A 13912-nucleotide genomic window follows, 5' to 3' on the forward strand; every position below is an offset into this window, starting at 1 on the left:
TAAAGTATAATTTCCTTTCTTGATAATTTCGAGGACTTTTTGTCCTTTCCAAAAAAAAAAAAATTGTTATGTGTATTTTCCCAATTTTTAAAAAAATGATTCTTCCACCAGCTACTGATACTGCCAGGTTTTTAATGCAAGTCCACCTACTTCAAGCTGCATACACGTCTGAATATAAATAGACACATTTGAAAACTGGCTGAGCTCTTTTAATCACTCTTTTATCACAGGATATGGTAAAAACAAAGTCATAATTCCTTCACGTTTATCTAACTCACAATGTCCACTTGAATAAAAATCCCATTGCCTTTTTTTTTAATAATATTGAATTATTAAATGACCACCATACATCTAGTATAGACCAAGAAAACGAAATGTGATTTATTTAAAGGAGAACATTATTTCCATTAGTTACATCAGATAGAAAGCTTTTACCTTTAATTAAATAAATTAATTATAGGCTTTAAACCAACCTTTGACATGAATTAGATTTACAAAATACATAACCTTTGGTTGACCTCTATTTCATTTTTTAAATTGGGCCCCATCACAGTCTAGCAATCAATAAATAAAATACCACAAACAGTATCCCTTCTATTTGTCAGATATTATAAATGGTCATCCTGGTGGAGACAAAAAGCAAACAGGAAACGGTCTAACCTTTTGGGGACTATCTTCTGAAAGCACCGTGGGCAAAAAAGGGGCTCTGTGGAAAGTAACCTTGCAGGGCGATCTGAGCATAAATTCCTAACTGGGTAGGTCATGATGGGTAGTCACACCCCAGGCCTGTAACTTTTTTAGTAAAAGGTTTATCTTTACTTTAAGCAAGCCCTGTCCATTGTTTCTGAGCATCTATGTTACCACACCTTTGTAGTAAGTGGAACCACCCTCAAGAGAGCATGCAATCTTATTGTTAGTTATCCTGTAATCCAATCCCCTCCTTGCTTTCTCCCACCTTCCTGTAATCTGCTTTAGTTCTCTCCTTAATCTCAACTGCATAAACTGTAAAACTTATTCTCCAAAGCATTTGAGATCTTGCTTCTCAGCAATTATCATCAGTTTGGTTCAAAGAAACTCTTATAAGAATTCTCTACAGGTTTGGACGTTTCTTATGTCAATATTTATTTAGTGTAGCCAGCAGAATTCTGAAGAAGCCCACCCAGGACCACTCTGTGGACCTGGACCCCCAAGCTAGGGGCAAGCAAGGGCCCATTGTGCCCCACCAGCTCCTGGCTTCACACTGGGCGAATTTAAATGAGTTTTCTCTCTAAATCCCAGGATTTAAGCAGAAGGTCCATGACTTTATTTGAGCTGTTCTTAGAAAATCCTCAAGGTGCATAAGGGTTGAGATAACCCAGGGAAAGGAAAAAAAACAATAGGTTGCTACTTTTTTTTTTTTTTTTTTAGCTGAGCCATCCTGCCACCTGTTGGCAGCTCAGCTCAGGCTGGAAATCGAACCAGCAACCCTGCTGCTCAGAGNNGGCTGGAAATCGAACCAGCAACCCTGCTGCTCAGAGCTCGCACTCTTGAGCAAGCTCTTAACCAGCTGAGTCACTCGGCCGGCCCTAGGTTGCTACTTTTAATACCAGCTTTTTAATTGGACTAAAGTCTGAACAAAATCTTTGCTGGTTAAATGAAAGACTGAACTCTCTTTAGCTCCAAAGGATAAAGGACACTTGCTTCCCCAACCCAAATAGCCAAAGGGGCGACAATAGTTGCTGCAGATCCCCAAATCCAGAGTGATGGAGATGGGTGCCATGAGGCATTTAGTGCAGTAAAGCAACCCATCGTGGGGAAGCCGGCAGGAGCCCCAGGGAGAAGGGCAGGGCGCCCTGGAATGGGAGCACCCCAAGAGAAGGGCCCTGTGCCTTGGAAAGCATCCAGTGAGCTCTCTCTGGTCATTGGTTGGGTATTCTTAGGTGAGTAAGAATCTTTGTGGGGTTGCCTGAGGAAAATTTTCCTCTAGGGCAGCGGTTCTCAACCTGTGGGTCGCGACACCTTTGGGGGTCGAATGACCCTTTCACAGGGGTCGCCTAAGACCATCGGAAAACAAAAAGGTATTTACATTGCGATTCATAACAGTAGCAAAATTACAGTTATAGAGTAGCAACGAAAATAATTTTATGGTTGGGGGTCACCACAACATGAGGAACTATATTAAGGGGTTGCGGCATTAGGAAGGTTGAGAACCGCTGCCCTAGGACATGAAGCCGTCTTATAAGAATATCCACCACATTTGGCTCATCCAGAGACATGCACGTAAAGGCTGATTTTCCCTATAGTTTGTTCACTGACAGATCTCAAAGGAAAATTAAAATTAACATGGTCAGAAATACCTGGCAAATGGGGGTGTCAATGGAATGACCTGCCATCAACAAAGGACTTTTTTAATGATGAGTCTGTGATAACAGGAAGTGCTGTACTATAACTGGAAACACCAAGTTACAAAATTTTATATACAGGTACACACACACACACACACACACATACACAATACAATCTCAATTATGTAAAAATAGTCATATTAAAAAGCATAGACACAATATAACAAAATGTCAGTTGTCATTAAGTGGGAGATTATGGGTAATATTTTCCTTCTTTCCATTTTCCTATTCTTTTCCCAATTTTCTATAATTTGTATTGCTTTGATATCTGAACATTTTACATAAAATGTAATAACAAGTTCATACAAATTGAGCAAATTTCAATTTTTAGCCAAAGGTAAACATGAACGTTCCACTTTCAAAACAAATAATGATCTGTCCTACAAAAGACTTTGAACATTGCCCTGATGAGAAGGGTTGACAATTAGTAACTAGGAGGAAGCTTCCCAAATGTTGATGTGAGCCGCGTGTGCCAGACCCCTGTCTCTGGGTTATATCATTCTCTTTTTTTCTGTTAAATATTCTGGTCAATCATAGATGATTGGGTAACGTGCATGGGGGAGGTGTAAGGAGAGTAAAACTGGTAGCTAGAAATCAGTAGGGTACTCCAACATGCTTTGAAAGCCTGAACTGCTTCTAGTTGGAGCCATCTTGTTTTACACACATCAAGGTGTCTCCTTCAGGTAAAACCTCATGCACAGCCCTGAGTAAAGAGTTTAGACAAGGGGATCAACACTTCCGTTTTGGGAGGAGTCATTTCACTCACCGCAGCCCCAAACTCAAAGCTCAAGGAGGGTGAGCGTTTGGCTTTAGCAGAAGCGCTGAGTCGAGTTTTAAATATGCCTTCATCTCCTGATCTGGTTTTCAGGAGTCTTGGGGAAACGGTTAAGGTTCTTTTCATGGACCTGAGCCTCTAGGCCCTTTGTGTGGAGAGAAACCCAAGCTCCCTCACCTGGGGTTGGTGATCTGATCCTCCTCCACCATCAGTAGAGCTGCAGGTGCTCAAGCAGTAAGAATCGGAGGCTGTAGTTAATGCCCCCCAGGACTAGGAGCTCAGTGGAGAGATGGGACCAGGCCGCCTTGATGCAGGGTGAGTGCCTGGGAGATCGTATTGGGACTATTTCTCTCGGAAGCCCTTCTCAGGGCTGTGTTTTTTTCTACGGGAGGAGGCAAAGATTGTGGATATGCTGGGCTTCCAAGCCACCCAAACGTCTCATCACCCACCACATACAGCTAACTCTGAGCCAAGGCAGTAACTGCCAGGCGAATGGATTTTTGGGGATGGAAGGTGGGGAGAAGTGCCTGGGAGCGCCAAGTTAACAAAAAGATTCCAGATTTTACGGAAGTCTCATGGATTTCCTTAGAACACCAATGAATGTGGGGGGTGGGGAGGATAGAAAGTGTAAAGAAATGAGGGCAAGGTTGCCTTAAACTTGTCAAATTACCCAAACGGAGGGGGGTAGGAGGCTGCTAGTTTAGGCAAGGTGGGCTGATGCCACCGAGAAGGGGCGCCCAGAAGAAAGGAGCTCAGGGTGCAGAATCTTGATCCCAGCTCTACACCCGCTCGGTGGCTGCGGCTCGCTTCTGCCCACTCGGCCCCTCCGCGCTGCGCAGGCGTGGGGGCGCGGGGGAGTGCGGGGTGGGGGGTCTGCTTTGGAACCCCGAAGCGGCAGGACAGGCGGCCAGAGGGCTCCACACGGCATCCCTGGATGAGGGCGCGGCTGGGTGGGTACCTTGGTGCCTTGGTGGAAATCATCGACGGACCTTGTGCCCATGAAGGGGAACTGCAGGTGCGTGTGCGTGTCGATGCCGCCTGGCAGCACGAGCTTGCCCCCCGCGTCGATGACCCGCAGCCCGGCGTGCGCGCCCCCAGGCGGCAGTAGGTCGCGACCGAGAGCCCGCACCACGCCGTCCTCCACCAGCACGTCGGCCACCTGCGAGAAGTCGTCGTTGACCACGCGACCCCCGCGGATCAGGAGCCTGGACGGCGCCGCCATGGCCAGGGGCACACGAGCTGGCTGGCTTGGGCGAGCTGGGGTCGCCCTTCTTCAAGGACCGCCCCCAGTCACAGGCTCGGGCTGCAAACCACAGCAAGTCCGGAGCCGCTGAGCCGGTTTATCAGCTGGGCTCCGGATATGGGCTCCACCCCAGGCGGGCTGGACGGGCGCCCACAGGCTAGGGCAGGACAGGAGGTCAACGGTTTTGACCTATTATGTGGCTGTGAATCCAGGTGTACATCCAGGTCTCTGAGCCGTTGCAGAGGGAAGATCTTGGAGTTTTAAAAGCGAAGGATGCAGAGGGGTAGTAGACTTGGGGGGGGGGTCATTTTGTGAGAGATGTAAATATCTAATCATTATGTTGTTTTATACACCTGGGAATATATATATATATATATATATATATATATATATATATATATATATATTTAAAATAGTGAAGGATGCTTGCTCTGGGGAAAGAAAGCCACCTCATGAGCAGTGTATCTGTACACACACACACACACCAAAGAGGGCAGAGGCGGGTCAGAGAACCACCACCAGCAATAGCAACAATGAAAATAACCCACACCGAGCCAGAAAGAACCACTTTATCTAGATTTCCTTTTAAATATACTTTACACGTGGAGCAAGTCATCACACTATCCCAGTAATTAGCAGATTGAAAGTTCAGAGTGAAATATTTAATCTATTTGAAATTAAAATGACTTGGTTCAACTATTCTCCAGGTTTTAATGATCCAACACATACCAGCAAGTTTTTCTTGGAAAATAACAGGTAATATAACTCTGAAGATCTAGGTTTTCAGCCCCAGCTTTCCACAAAACTGGCTTAGGAATCTTCAGTTAAGTCTTTGATCCTCTTGGTATAAATCTGGTATATACCCTCATATATAAAACTAATATATTTGTTCTTCATCTCCAGATATGTTTTGAGAAGCAAAAATGCTGATGGGTGTGAATGTACCTTAATAAAATGGGAAGCACCATACACATTTATTTAACAAATACTAGCTATATAAGGACTGATCCTGGAGGGGGGGAGGGGTGTTGGATAGAGGAGTAAATGATAAAGATAAGCCACATTCTTATGTTCAAGGAGCTAAGAGCCACAGATACATATTTCAATATATAACAGAATATCTAAAACAGAAAATTCTACATTTGATAGAGGATAATAAGAGTTTAGAGGGAAAGGAGAGTTTATTCCTGTCTTGAAGAAAATTAGATGTGGAAGTTTCACAAAGAGGTATTTGATCCAAGATATAGAAGCCATGAACATGCAGAGATGAGAGGTGGGAAGAGGAATGGTGTTCTAGGTTGAGGGAACAGAGTAGGTAGAGGCACAGAGGAGGTGATGTCAAGTTGAGTCTGAACTCCAGAGGTTAAGCTGGGGGGATAGGGTCAGAAAACCATGTCTTTCCTCACGGGGGAGGAGCAGTCAGAGAGAAGGGAGATTGGAGAGCCCTGTGTGAGGGAAGGCAGTGATGCATATTTCAAGGCACCAAGATTGAATGCTATAGAAAGGCTGGAGAGTGTGGTGGACGTCCGCTATTCCCACATCTATTCTCATCCTTATTTGCTAACAGTCACTGGAGTGTCTTTGTTTTGTTTTTTAAAGATTTTATTGGGGAATTGGGGGAGGCGAACAGTGTTGGGGAATTGGGGAAGGGGACCAGCAAAGTTTTTGTTCTTCAATCTTCATTGTCGAGGGTGCCAGTTGCAATCTGGCTTTCTGTCGGCAGCTTGTGGCCTCTAAGCTCAGGGTGCTGAGTTCAATCTTAGTTGCAGGTGGGCGTAGCCACCATCCCATGTGGGAGTCAAACCAGCAGCCTTGTTAAGAGCACACACTCTATCCACTGAGCCATCCTGGTGGCAGCTCAGCTAAAGGTGTTGAGTTCAGCCTTAATCACAGGTGGGCATAGCCCACCATTGAACAGGCAATCTTGTTGTTATACCAGCTGAGCCATCCTGCCACCTGTTGGCAGTTCAGCGACAGCTCAGCTCGGGTGTAGCATCACTGGCCCATGTGGGAATCGAACCGGCAGTCCTGTTGCTCAGAGCCTGCACTCTTTTTTTTTTTTTTTTTTTTTTAGCTGAGCCATCCCGCCACCTGTTGGCAGCTCACGGCTGCTCAGCTCAGGCTGACTCGAACCACTGTTGCTCAGAGCTCAAACTCTTGGGCGAGCTCTTAACCAACTGAGCCACCAGAGCCTGCACTCTTAAGCCAACTCTTAACTAACTGAGCCACTTGGCCAGCCCACTGGAGTGTCTTTGGCTGGAAACCCCCCCACCTGCACTCTCAGAACACTTACCTGGCTGGAACTGATGGAACCTCTGGCTCGGGGACTGACCTGCTCACCTAAGGTCAGCCAGTCACAGCAGGAAATCCTCACAGCCACACTGATGGGTTCAGGGATGGGTACCTGTCCCAAGCTGACAAGAGCAGATTGTAAGACTTCTGTCAGGTTGAGCAGCGAAGAAGCTTGTTTCCTGCTGGACTTGAATCCGAGAGCGTGTAAACAAGAGGCTCAGGCAGCCATCTAGACAACACAGGGAAACAGTCCTTCTGTGAACAGAGCCAACACAGAAGAAAGGGAGATGGAGAGAGACAGCGTTCTCAGGATGTGGCTGCAGCTCCTGAAGTCACCTCCCCTAGATTTTCCATTGTTTGCTGAAGCTGATTTACTTTTGTCATTTTCACCCATCAGCTGACAGAGCCTGGCAAGATACGTTTGAGTTTGGAGTCTAGGCATTTTTAACCATAGAATGCAAGGTATTATTTTTGACAAATTTCCTCACCCTTCAGAGTACACAAACCTCAAAATGATTAAACATTACAAAGCACCAATAATTTCAAGTTCCATAGATTTGGCTGTCAAGCCAGGAACAAGAAACCCAAGAAGGTTATGCAGTTATTGTCAGAAGACTATTGTGTAAAGGTGAAAGGAGTAATTATAAATATAATGAAACTCGTACAAGTTCGACAAGTAGGCACCACCCTAGATAAGATGTGAGGGAGATTCTGACTTCCTTTCTGAAACTGCCCAGATGAACGATTTCAAAAGTTGCCTTATTCGTAGACGCTTTTTATCACGAAATGCCCTGCAACACAACACAAAACAAACTTTCCACGTTTAATTAACTCAAACTTTGATCAGAAAAGGGGGTTTGTAGCATGTCACCCAAGCAGGAGCAAACGGCTCATTGAAATTCGTTGGCAGCAACAGAAGAGAGTGGTGGGTAAGTTTAAGGAGAAATGCCAGCTCCCAGAAAGGGTCATCCCCTCGTTCGGCCATCACTGTCCCGCACCAGCTTGCCAGGTGGGAGGCTAAGCGTGGGCCAGCGTGCTCAGAGGGGAAGTGTGTCCTCCCTTTCTACACACTGCTCAGCCACCTCCTTACCCAGATACTCAGGGTCCTCAATGGGCTGGAAACAAGTGGGAAGAGGCGGGATGCAAGATTCCTGCTATTTTGCATTTTTCTTGCTGGCGAAACAATCAGTTTGATTGACTAACATACCAAAGTGTGTCTGAGAGCACATTACATTAGTCCCTGCTGTAGCCACAGGGGATATGTTCCAGGACCCCTCCCCCAAATTGGATGCCTGAAACCGTCAATAGTACTGAACCCAGGATAGAGCGAGACACAGTGAAATTTGATCACACTACTCACAGAGCATGCGATTTAAAACTTATGAACTGTTTGCTTCTGGAATTTTCCACTTAATATTTTCAGACCACAGTTGACGATAGACAACTGAAACTGCAGAAAGCAAAGTCACGAATAAGGAGGGTGTACTGTACTCCTCAGAAGACTGAGTTTAAAGGAGGATTACAGTGACTGCTGTGCTTAACCCATAGAAGCATATCCACTTCGAAATGTAGGTGAGAGCAGCTTGGCAGGAAGTCCTTCCCAACCCTGACTGATGGTCTAAAGGGACAGCAAGGCGGAGGAGCAAATGGTGAGACTTCCTTCACTGAGTGGCTTGGGGCTTTGAGCAATCCTGGAGCACTGAGTTTGCTTTTGCTATTCTCCTAACCCATCCCCACTTCTATTCTAGCCCCTTATGGCCAGAAGAAGTTTTCAGGCGGTTGTTCCCACCTGATGGAAAAGCTATCCATGAGGCCGAGGGAAGGGATGGTGAGGGTTTGTGAGCAAGACTGAGCAAGGAGAGGTGCAACAGAGTTGGTGGCTCCAGACAGCACGCCTGAGCTGGGGTCTGTGGGAAGCCCCAGTCTCCTGGCTCAGGGAACCAAGTCCCTGGCTGGGTAATGAGGTTACACCTAAATCGGCACCAGACGAGGCAGGTAGGCAGCCTGGATGGGTCGAAAGAAAGAAAATGAATCGGAATTGGGCATCTAACCCCGGCTCTGACGCACACTTCTGGTGCGAGCTTGGGCAAGTCACTTTCTCTCAGGGCCCCAGCCTCCTTCACAGAGTCAAATCTCCCACTTTTAAGGACACTTCTGATTACATTTAGGGCCCGCCTGGTTCTCCAGGATAATCTCTCCATTTCAAAACCCTTAACTTTATCACATCTGCAAAGTCCCTTTTGCTGTAGAAAGCAACAGCCACAGGATCCAGGGATTAGAAGGAGAACCAGATATCTTTGGGGCTAATCATTGTTCCTTTCAAACAAAAAAGAGCAAGATTTGATCACGCTACTCAGGCAGCATGCAATTTAAAACTTATGAATTGTTTATTTGTAGAATTTTCCATTTCATATTTTCAGACTGCAGTTGACTGTGGAAAAATGAAACTGCAGAAAGCAAAATCACAAATAAGAAAGGACTACTGTAGGCCTCAGAGGACTGAATTTAAAGGAGGATTACAATGACCATTGATACTTAACTCATAGAATCATATCCACTTTGAAGTGTAGGTGCCTTCCTGAGTGATGGAGCAATGTCGTAGGAGTCCCAGACTCTGTTGGAAGGTTGCTATGGCCCATTCTGCCAGCCTCACTAACTTGTGTTTGCAGAAACTCTCCTGTCTCTCTAACTCATTTGTAGTGTGCCACGGCTTCTATGTTATTTTTGAGCTTTCTTAGCAAAATATATTCCAGCAATATAATAACACTTAAGGAAACAATGAAAGTGTTCCTTTGATTAGAAGGAGTATAATAAAGTAAAATAAAATACACTTGCACTTTGGAGCCAAACTGATCTGGGTTTGAGTTCTGGCTTCATTGCTTATCATTTCTGTGGGTTCTGAGCTAAGTTTCTTAACTGTTCTTAGCCTCATGTTTTCTCCCAATGGGAGTACTGACCCATTCGGGGGCTGTACACTTTAAATGAGATAATTCATGTAAAGCCCATAGCATAGTGTTTGTTGGATATTATTAGCAAAACCAATTGTTTTATTTCTCTATTCTAGCAGCTTTCTTCTTTTTAATAATTTTGCTTTTTATGTATGAGATCCACAAGCTTATGAAATGCTTCTGATCTTGAGAAGAATTTTTTTGAGAAGAGCAAATCATTAAAAAAATACTACTTGGGGGCTGGCCGAATGGCTCAGTTGGTTAAGAGTGTGAGCTCTGAGCAACAGGGTCGCCGGTTTGATTCCCACATAGTGAGCTGGCCCAAGCTGAGCTGCCAACAGATGGCAGGATGGCTCAGCTGGTGTGAGCACATGTTCCTAACAACAAGGTTGCTGGTTTGACTCTCGCATGGGATGGTGGGCTACACCCACCCGCAACTAAGATTGAACACCGCACTTTGAGCTGAGCAGCCGGAAGCTGCTGATGGGTAGCCGGATGGCAACTGGACTTGGAGCTGAGCTAGCTGTGCCCTCCACAACTAAGATTGAAAGACAACTTGGCTGTTCCCCTTCCCCAATTCTCCAGTAAAATCTTTTTTTAAAAAAATACTGCTTGGATTTTTGCTACATAGGCCAAATAGGGTTGGAATTTTGCATTTTATATATTTTTAAATGTTTAAATAAAAATAGAGTAAAATACAGAGTAAAATCCATCTTTTTAGAGCATACAGTACTATGAACTTTACAATCAGTCCTATAACCACAACCACAATCAAGATGGAAAATATTTCCATCACCCCCAAAAGTTTCCTTGTGACCCTTGTGCAGTTTAATCCTCTCTTCCCAACCCGGGACTCTAGCAACCGTTGATCTCCTTTCCATCCTTTGCATTTTGTTGACTTCAGACTTAGGTACAAAGTACTAAGCTGCAGGGTATCTGAAAGAGAGTTTACCTACTTTGGTTCTGAAGTCATCTGCAACTTACATACTAGCTTTCTTCCTGTGCCCTGCATCTAAAACAAAACCCCTTGATGCTGTCAAGGTCTAAAGCAAAAGGGATTCAACGCAGAATTTACAAGATTTACTCCAACGTTTTCAGGAAACCTGGGAGGTGCTGAGCCAGTCCACAGCTGGGGCTGGAGCAGAAGGCACTCTCCTGGACCCTTCACAGCACTGTTTATAGTTATGTAGTAATGCAAACATGACAGTGTTGCGTGACACTGATGCCCCAGGTGTGGGAGAAATTAGTGTAAAAGCCAGAGCACGAGACACAGGGACGTCAGTCAGGGTGTGGCACCTCTTACCTGGGGCCCCTGCCGAGGCCCGCTGACTCTGATTTAGTCTGTGCCGTCTAATTGTGTGCTTTTATCTCTCTAATATAACTGGAAGGCAATGTAGTTGTATATCTTCCTTCTTCATTAAAAATGTTGTTCATCTTTTTTGGGAGAAAATTACTTTTGTTGCTGTAAGGGGTATTTAGTACCAGACGTGGTAAACGAAGTGAAAATGTTTTAGGTCAAGGATAATATTTAACCACCTATCTGTGTACTTAATGGCACTAATCCGTGAACTTCTAGAAAACAATAGCTGGATCACATTTACCTTCATATTCAAACGCCTGTCAAAAAACATGTTGGCGCAGACGAAGAGTTCACTAAGTTCATTTTCACTGTGTCAACATTACAGTCCGGGACTCCACAGAGGGACATGGAAGCATTTGGTCTGTATTAATAAGAACACAGCTAAAAGTCTCGTTAGACGTAGAGTTCCAAACTCAGCTTCAGTCTCATACTATTTAATTTACAGTTTTTCCTTCAAAGAAGTTCATTTGAGTGTTACGAAAAGCAGAGCATTGAAGCTAACAGTGTGGCAAAATAAATAACTGTAATGCTTAAATAGACCACTAGATGGCACCTTGAAAAGACCAACTATTCCTTCGGTTTGCTCAGCAATTTGATATTTTATAAAACGGAAAAAGTAAAGTGATTAAGAAATACAAACTGGCAGTTACAAAATAGTCATGGGGATGTAAAATACAGCATAAGGAGCATAGCCAATAATATTGTAATAACAGAATGGTGCCAAATGGGTACTAGACTTACGGGGGGGGGGGGATCACTTCATAAGTTCTATAAATGTCCAACCACTATTCTGTACACCTGAAATTAATATAATATTGAATGTCAACTGTAATTGAAAAATTAAAAGNTTCCTTCGGTTTGCTCAGCAATTTGATATTTTATAAAACGGAAAAAGTAAAGTGATTAAGAAATACAAACTGGCAGTTACAAAATAGTCATGGGGCAATAGATAAAATAAAGTAGAATATAGTAAATAATATTGTAATAACTATGTGTAGTGCCAGGTGGGTACTAGAGGGGGGGGGGATGATCACTTCATAAGTTCTATAAATGTCCAACCACTATTCTGTACACCTGAAATTAATATAATATTGAATGTCAACTGTAATTGAAAAATTAAAAGAAGAAAACAGTAAGCCACTCTTGGTGACCTTATCTCTATTGATACATAGTTGTTATCCTTTCTTTAAAGTTGAAAGGAAAATACTTCTTTGTTTACTTGAATATGACTAATGCATCCTTTTGTGGACATATTGTAATGCACAAGTAATCTGCAACTTGGTAGCTTTCTTCCTGTACCCTGCATCTAAAACAAAAACCCTTGATGCTGTCCAGGTATAAAGCAAAAAAGATTCAAAGCAGACTTTACAAGAATTTATTTACTCCAACTTTTTCAGGAATCCTGGGAGGTGCTGAGCCAGTTCCATATTATAAAATTATGACTTTCTAGACTTATAAAATGTATTATTGACATTAAATGAAGTTTTATATTATGATTTAAAGAACATATGCATCGAGCATAATTATTGAGCATATAGCAGTCCCTCCATGAATATTTATAGGATAATTAGTTATTGAATTTAAATACACTAGGCAATGAGTTAAGGCCCATGTGTGTGTGTGTGTGTGTGTGTGTGTGTGTGTGTGTGTGTGTGTGTGTATAGTTGTCTCATCTCTACAGGAACTTCACGAAGTAGGAAGTATTACTTCCATTTTACAGACGTAAAAACTATGGCTCAGAGAGCTTAATTGCCCACGTAACATAGTTGATCGATTTCAAGGCCAATGGATCCACAATCGCTACATTATACTCCTGACTAAGTAGATGAAGACAGCAGTTTCCATCTTGAATTTGATAAAAACAACTACTTTCCTCTTACACAATAAGCAAGGTTATTTGTAGAGTAATAGCTTAGACCCAATTTTAAAAGCAAACAGAAAAAAGGGAATATTACTTTCGCTTTCGTTCTCTAATCTTTAATGACCTTATTGAGATATAACTTTTGTATACCACAAGCTCATTCACTTGAGGTATACAATTCAATGGTTTTGAATATAGTTACAAAGTTTTGCAATGTTCGGTAACCTAGAAAGAAACCTGTACCCATTAGCAGTCACTCACCACCCCCCTTCCCCACCATACCTATTTCCTAGCCCTAGATACCCATTAAATTACTTTCTGTCTCTATAGATTTGCCTATTCAGGACATTTCATTTAAATGGCATCATACAATATGTGGTCTTTTGTGACTGGCTTCTTTCACTCAGCATAATGTTTTCAAAGTTCATTTGTGTCGTAGTGTGTTTTAGCATGTCATTCCTTTTTATTGCCAAATATAGCACTTTATTGTATGGTTATATCACATTTTGTTTATCCATTTATCAAATATGTACATTTAGGTTGTTTTTACTTTTTGGCTATTTTGCATAACGCTACTATGAACACTCCTGTAGAAGTTTTTGTGTGGACATATGTTTTCATTTCTTTTGGGTGTATACCTAGGAAGGTAATTTCTGGGTCTCTATGGTAACTCTGTATTTAACTTTGGAGGCGCTTGCCAAACTGCTTTCCACAGCAGCTGCACCATTTTCCATCCCAAGCCGCAGTATGTGAGGGTTCCAATTTCTCCACATCCTTGCCGACACTTTTTATTCCTTGCCTGTTCGAGTAGAGCCACCCCAGTGAGTATGAAGTGGTTGTTTTCTACTCTTTTTATGTTATTTTTTAAAATAAAGCAAATATGCTTCCAAAATAAAACAGAAATATCTACTACGGTTGTAAAAAAAACCTCAATATAAAGTAACATTTCCCCATTATTCTCTATGTGAAAATATAATACAATAAAGATGCAGTTCAAGTTCCAATAATTATGCAGCTTCCAATCCCAGTAACAAAGGCACTTAGTGATG

The 13912-nt window shown here is 43.1% G+C and overlaps 1 protein-coding gene across 2 annotated transcripts in view; it reads right to left on the reverse strand.

Annotated features, from left to right (window-relative positions):
* The window catches only part of DPYS (dihydropyrimidinase), an 86839-nt gene extending 82333 nt beyond the window's left edge, over positions 1-4506 (reverse strand). For both annotated transcript variants that reach the window (XM_019663970.1, XM_019663969.1), the window contains exon 1: positions 4118-4506. In XM_019663970.1, coding sequence (XP_019519515.1) covers positions 4118-4381 — 264 coding nt within the window. In that variant the 5' untranslated portion in view covers positions 4382-4506. The remainder of the gene's footprint in view (positions 1-4117) is intronic.
* Between the last annotated feature and the right edge of the window lie 9406 nt (positions 4507-13912).

Source organism: Hipposideros armiger, unplaced genomic scaffold (genome assembly GCF_001890085.2).
Source record: "Hipposideros armiger isolate ML-2016 unplaced genomic scaffold, ASM189008v1 scaffold_412, whole genome shotgun sequence".
Taxonomy (NCBI): Eukaryota; Metazoa; Chordata; class Mammalia; order Chiroptera; family Hipposideridae; genus Hipposideros; species Hipposideros armiger.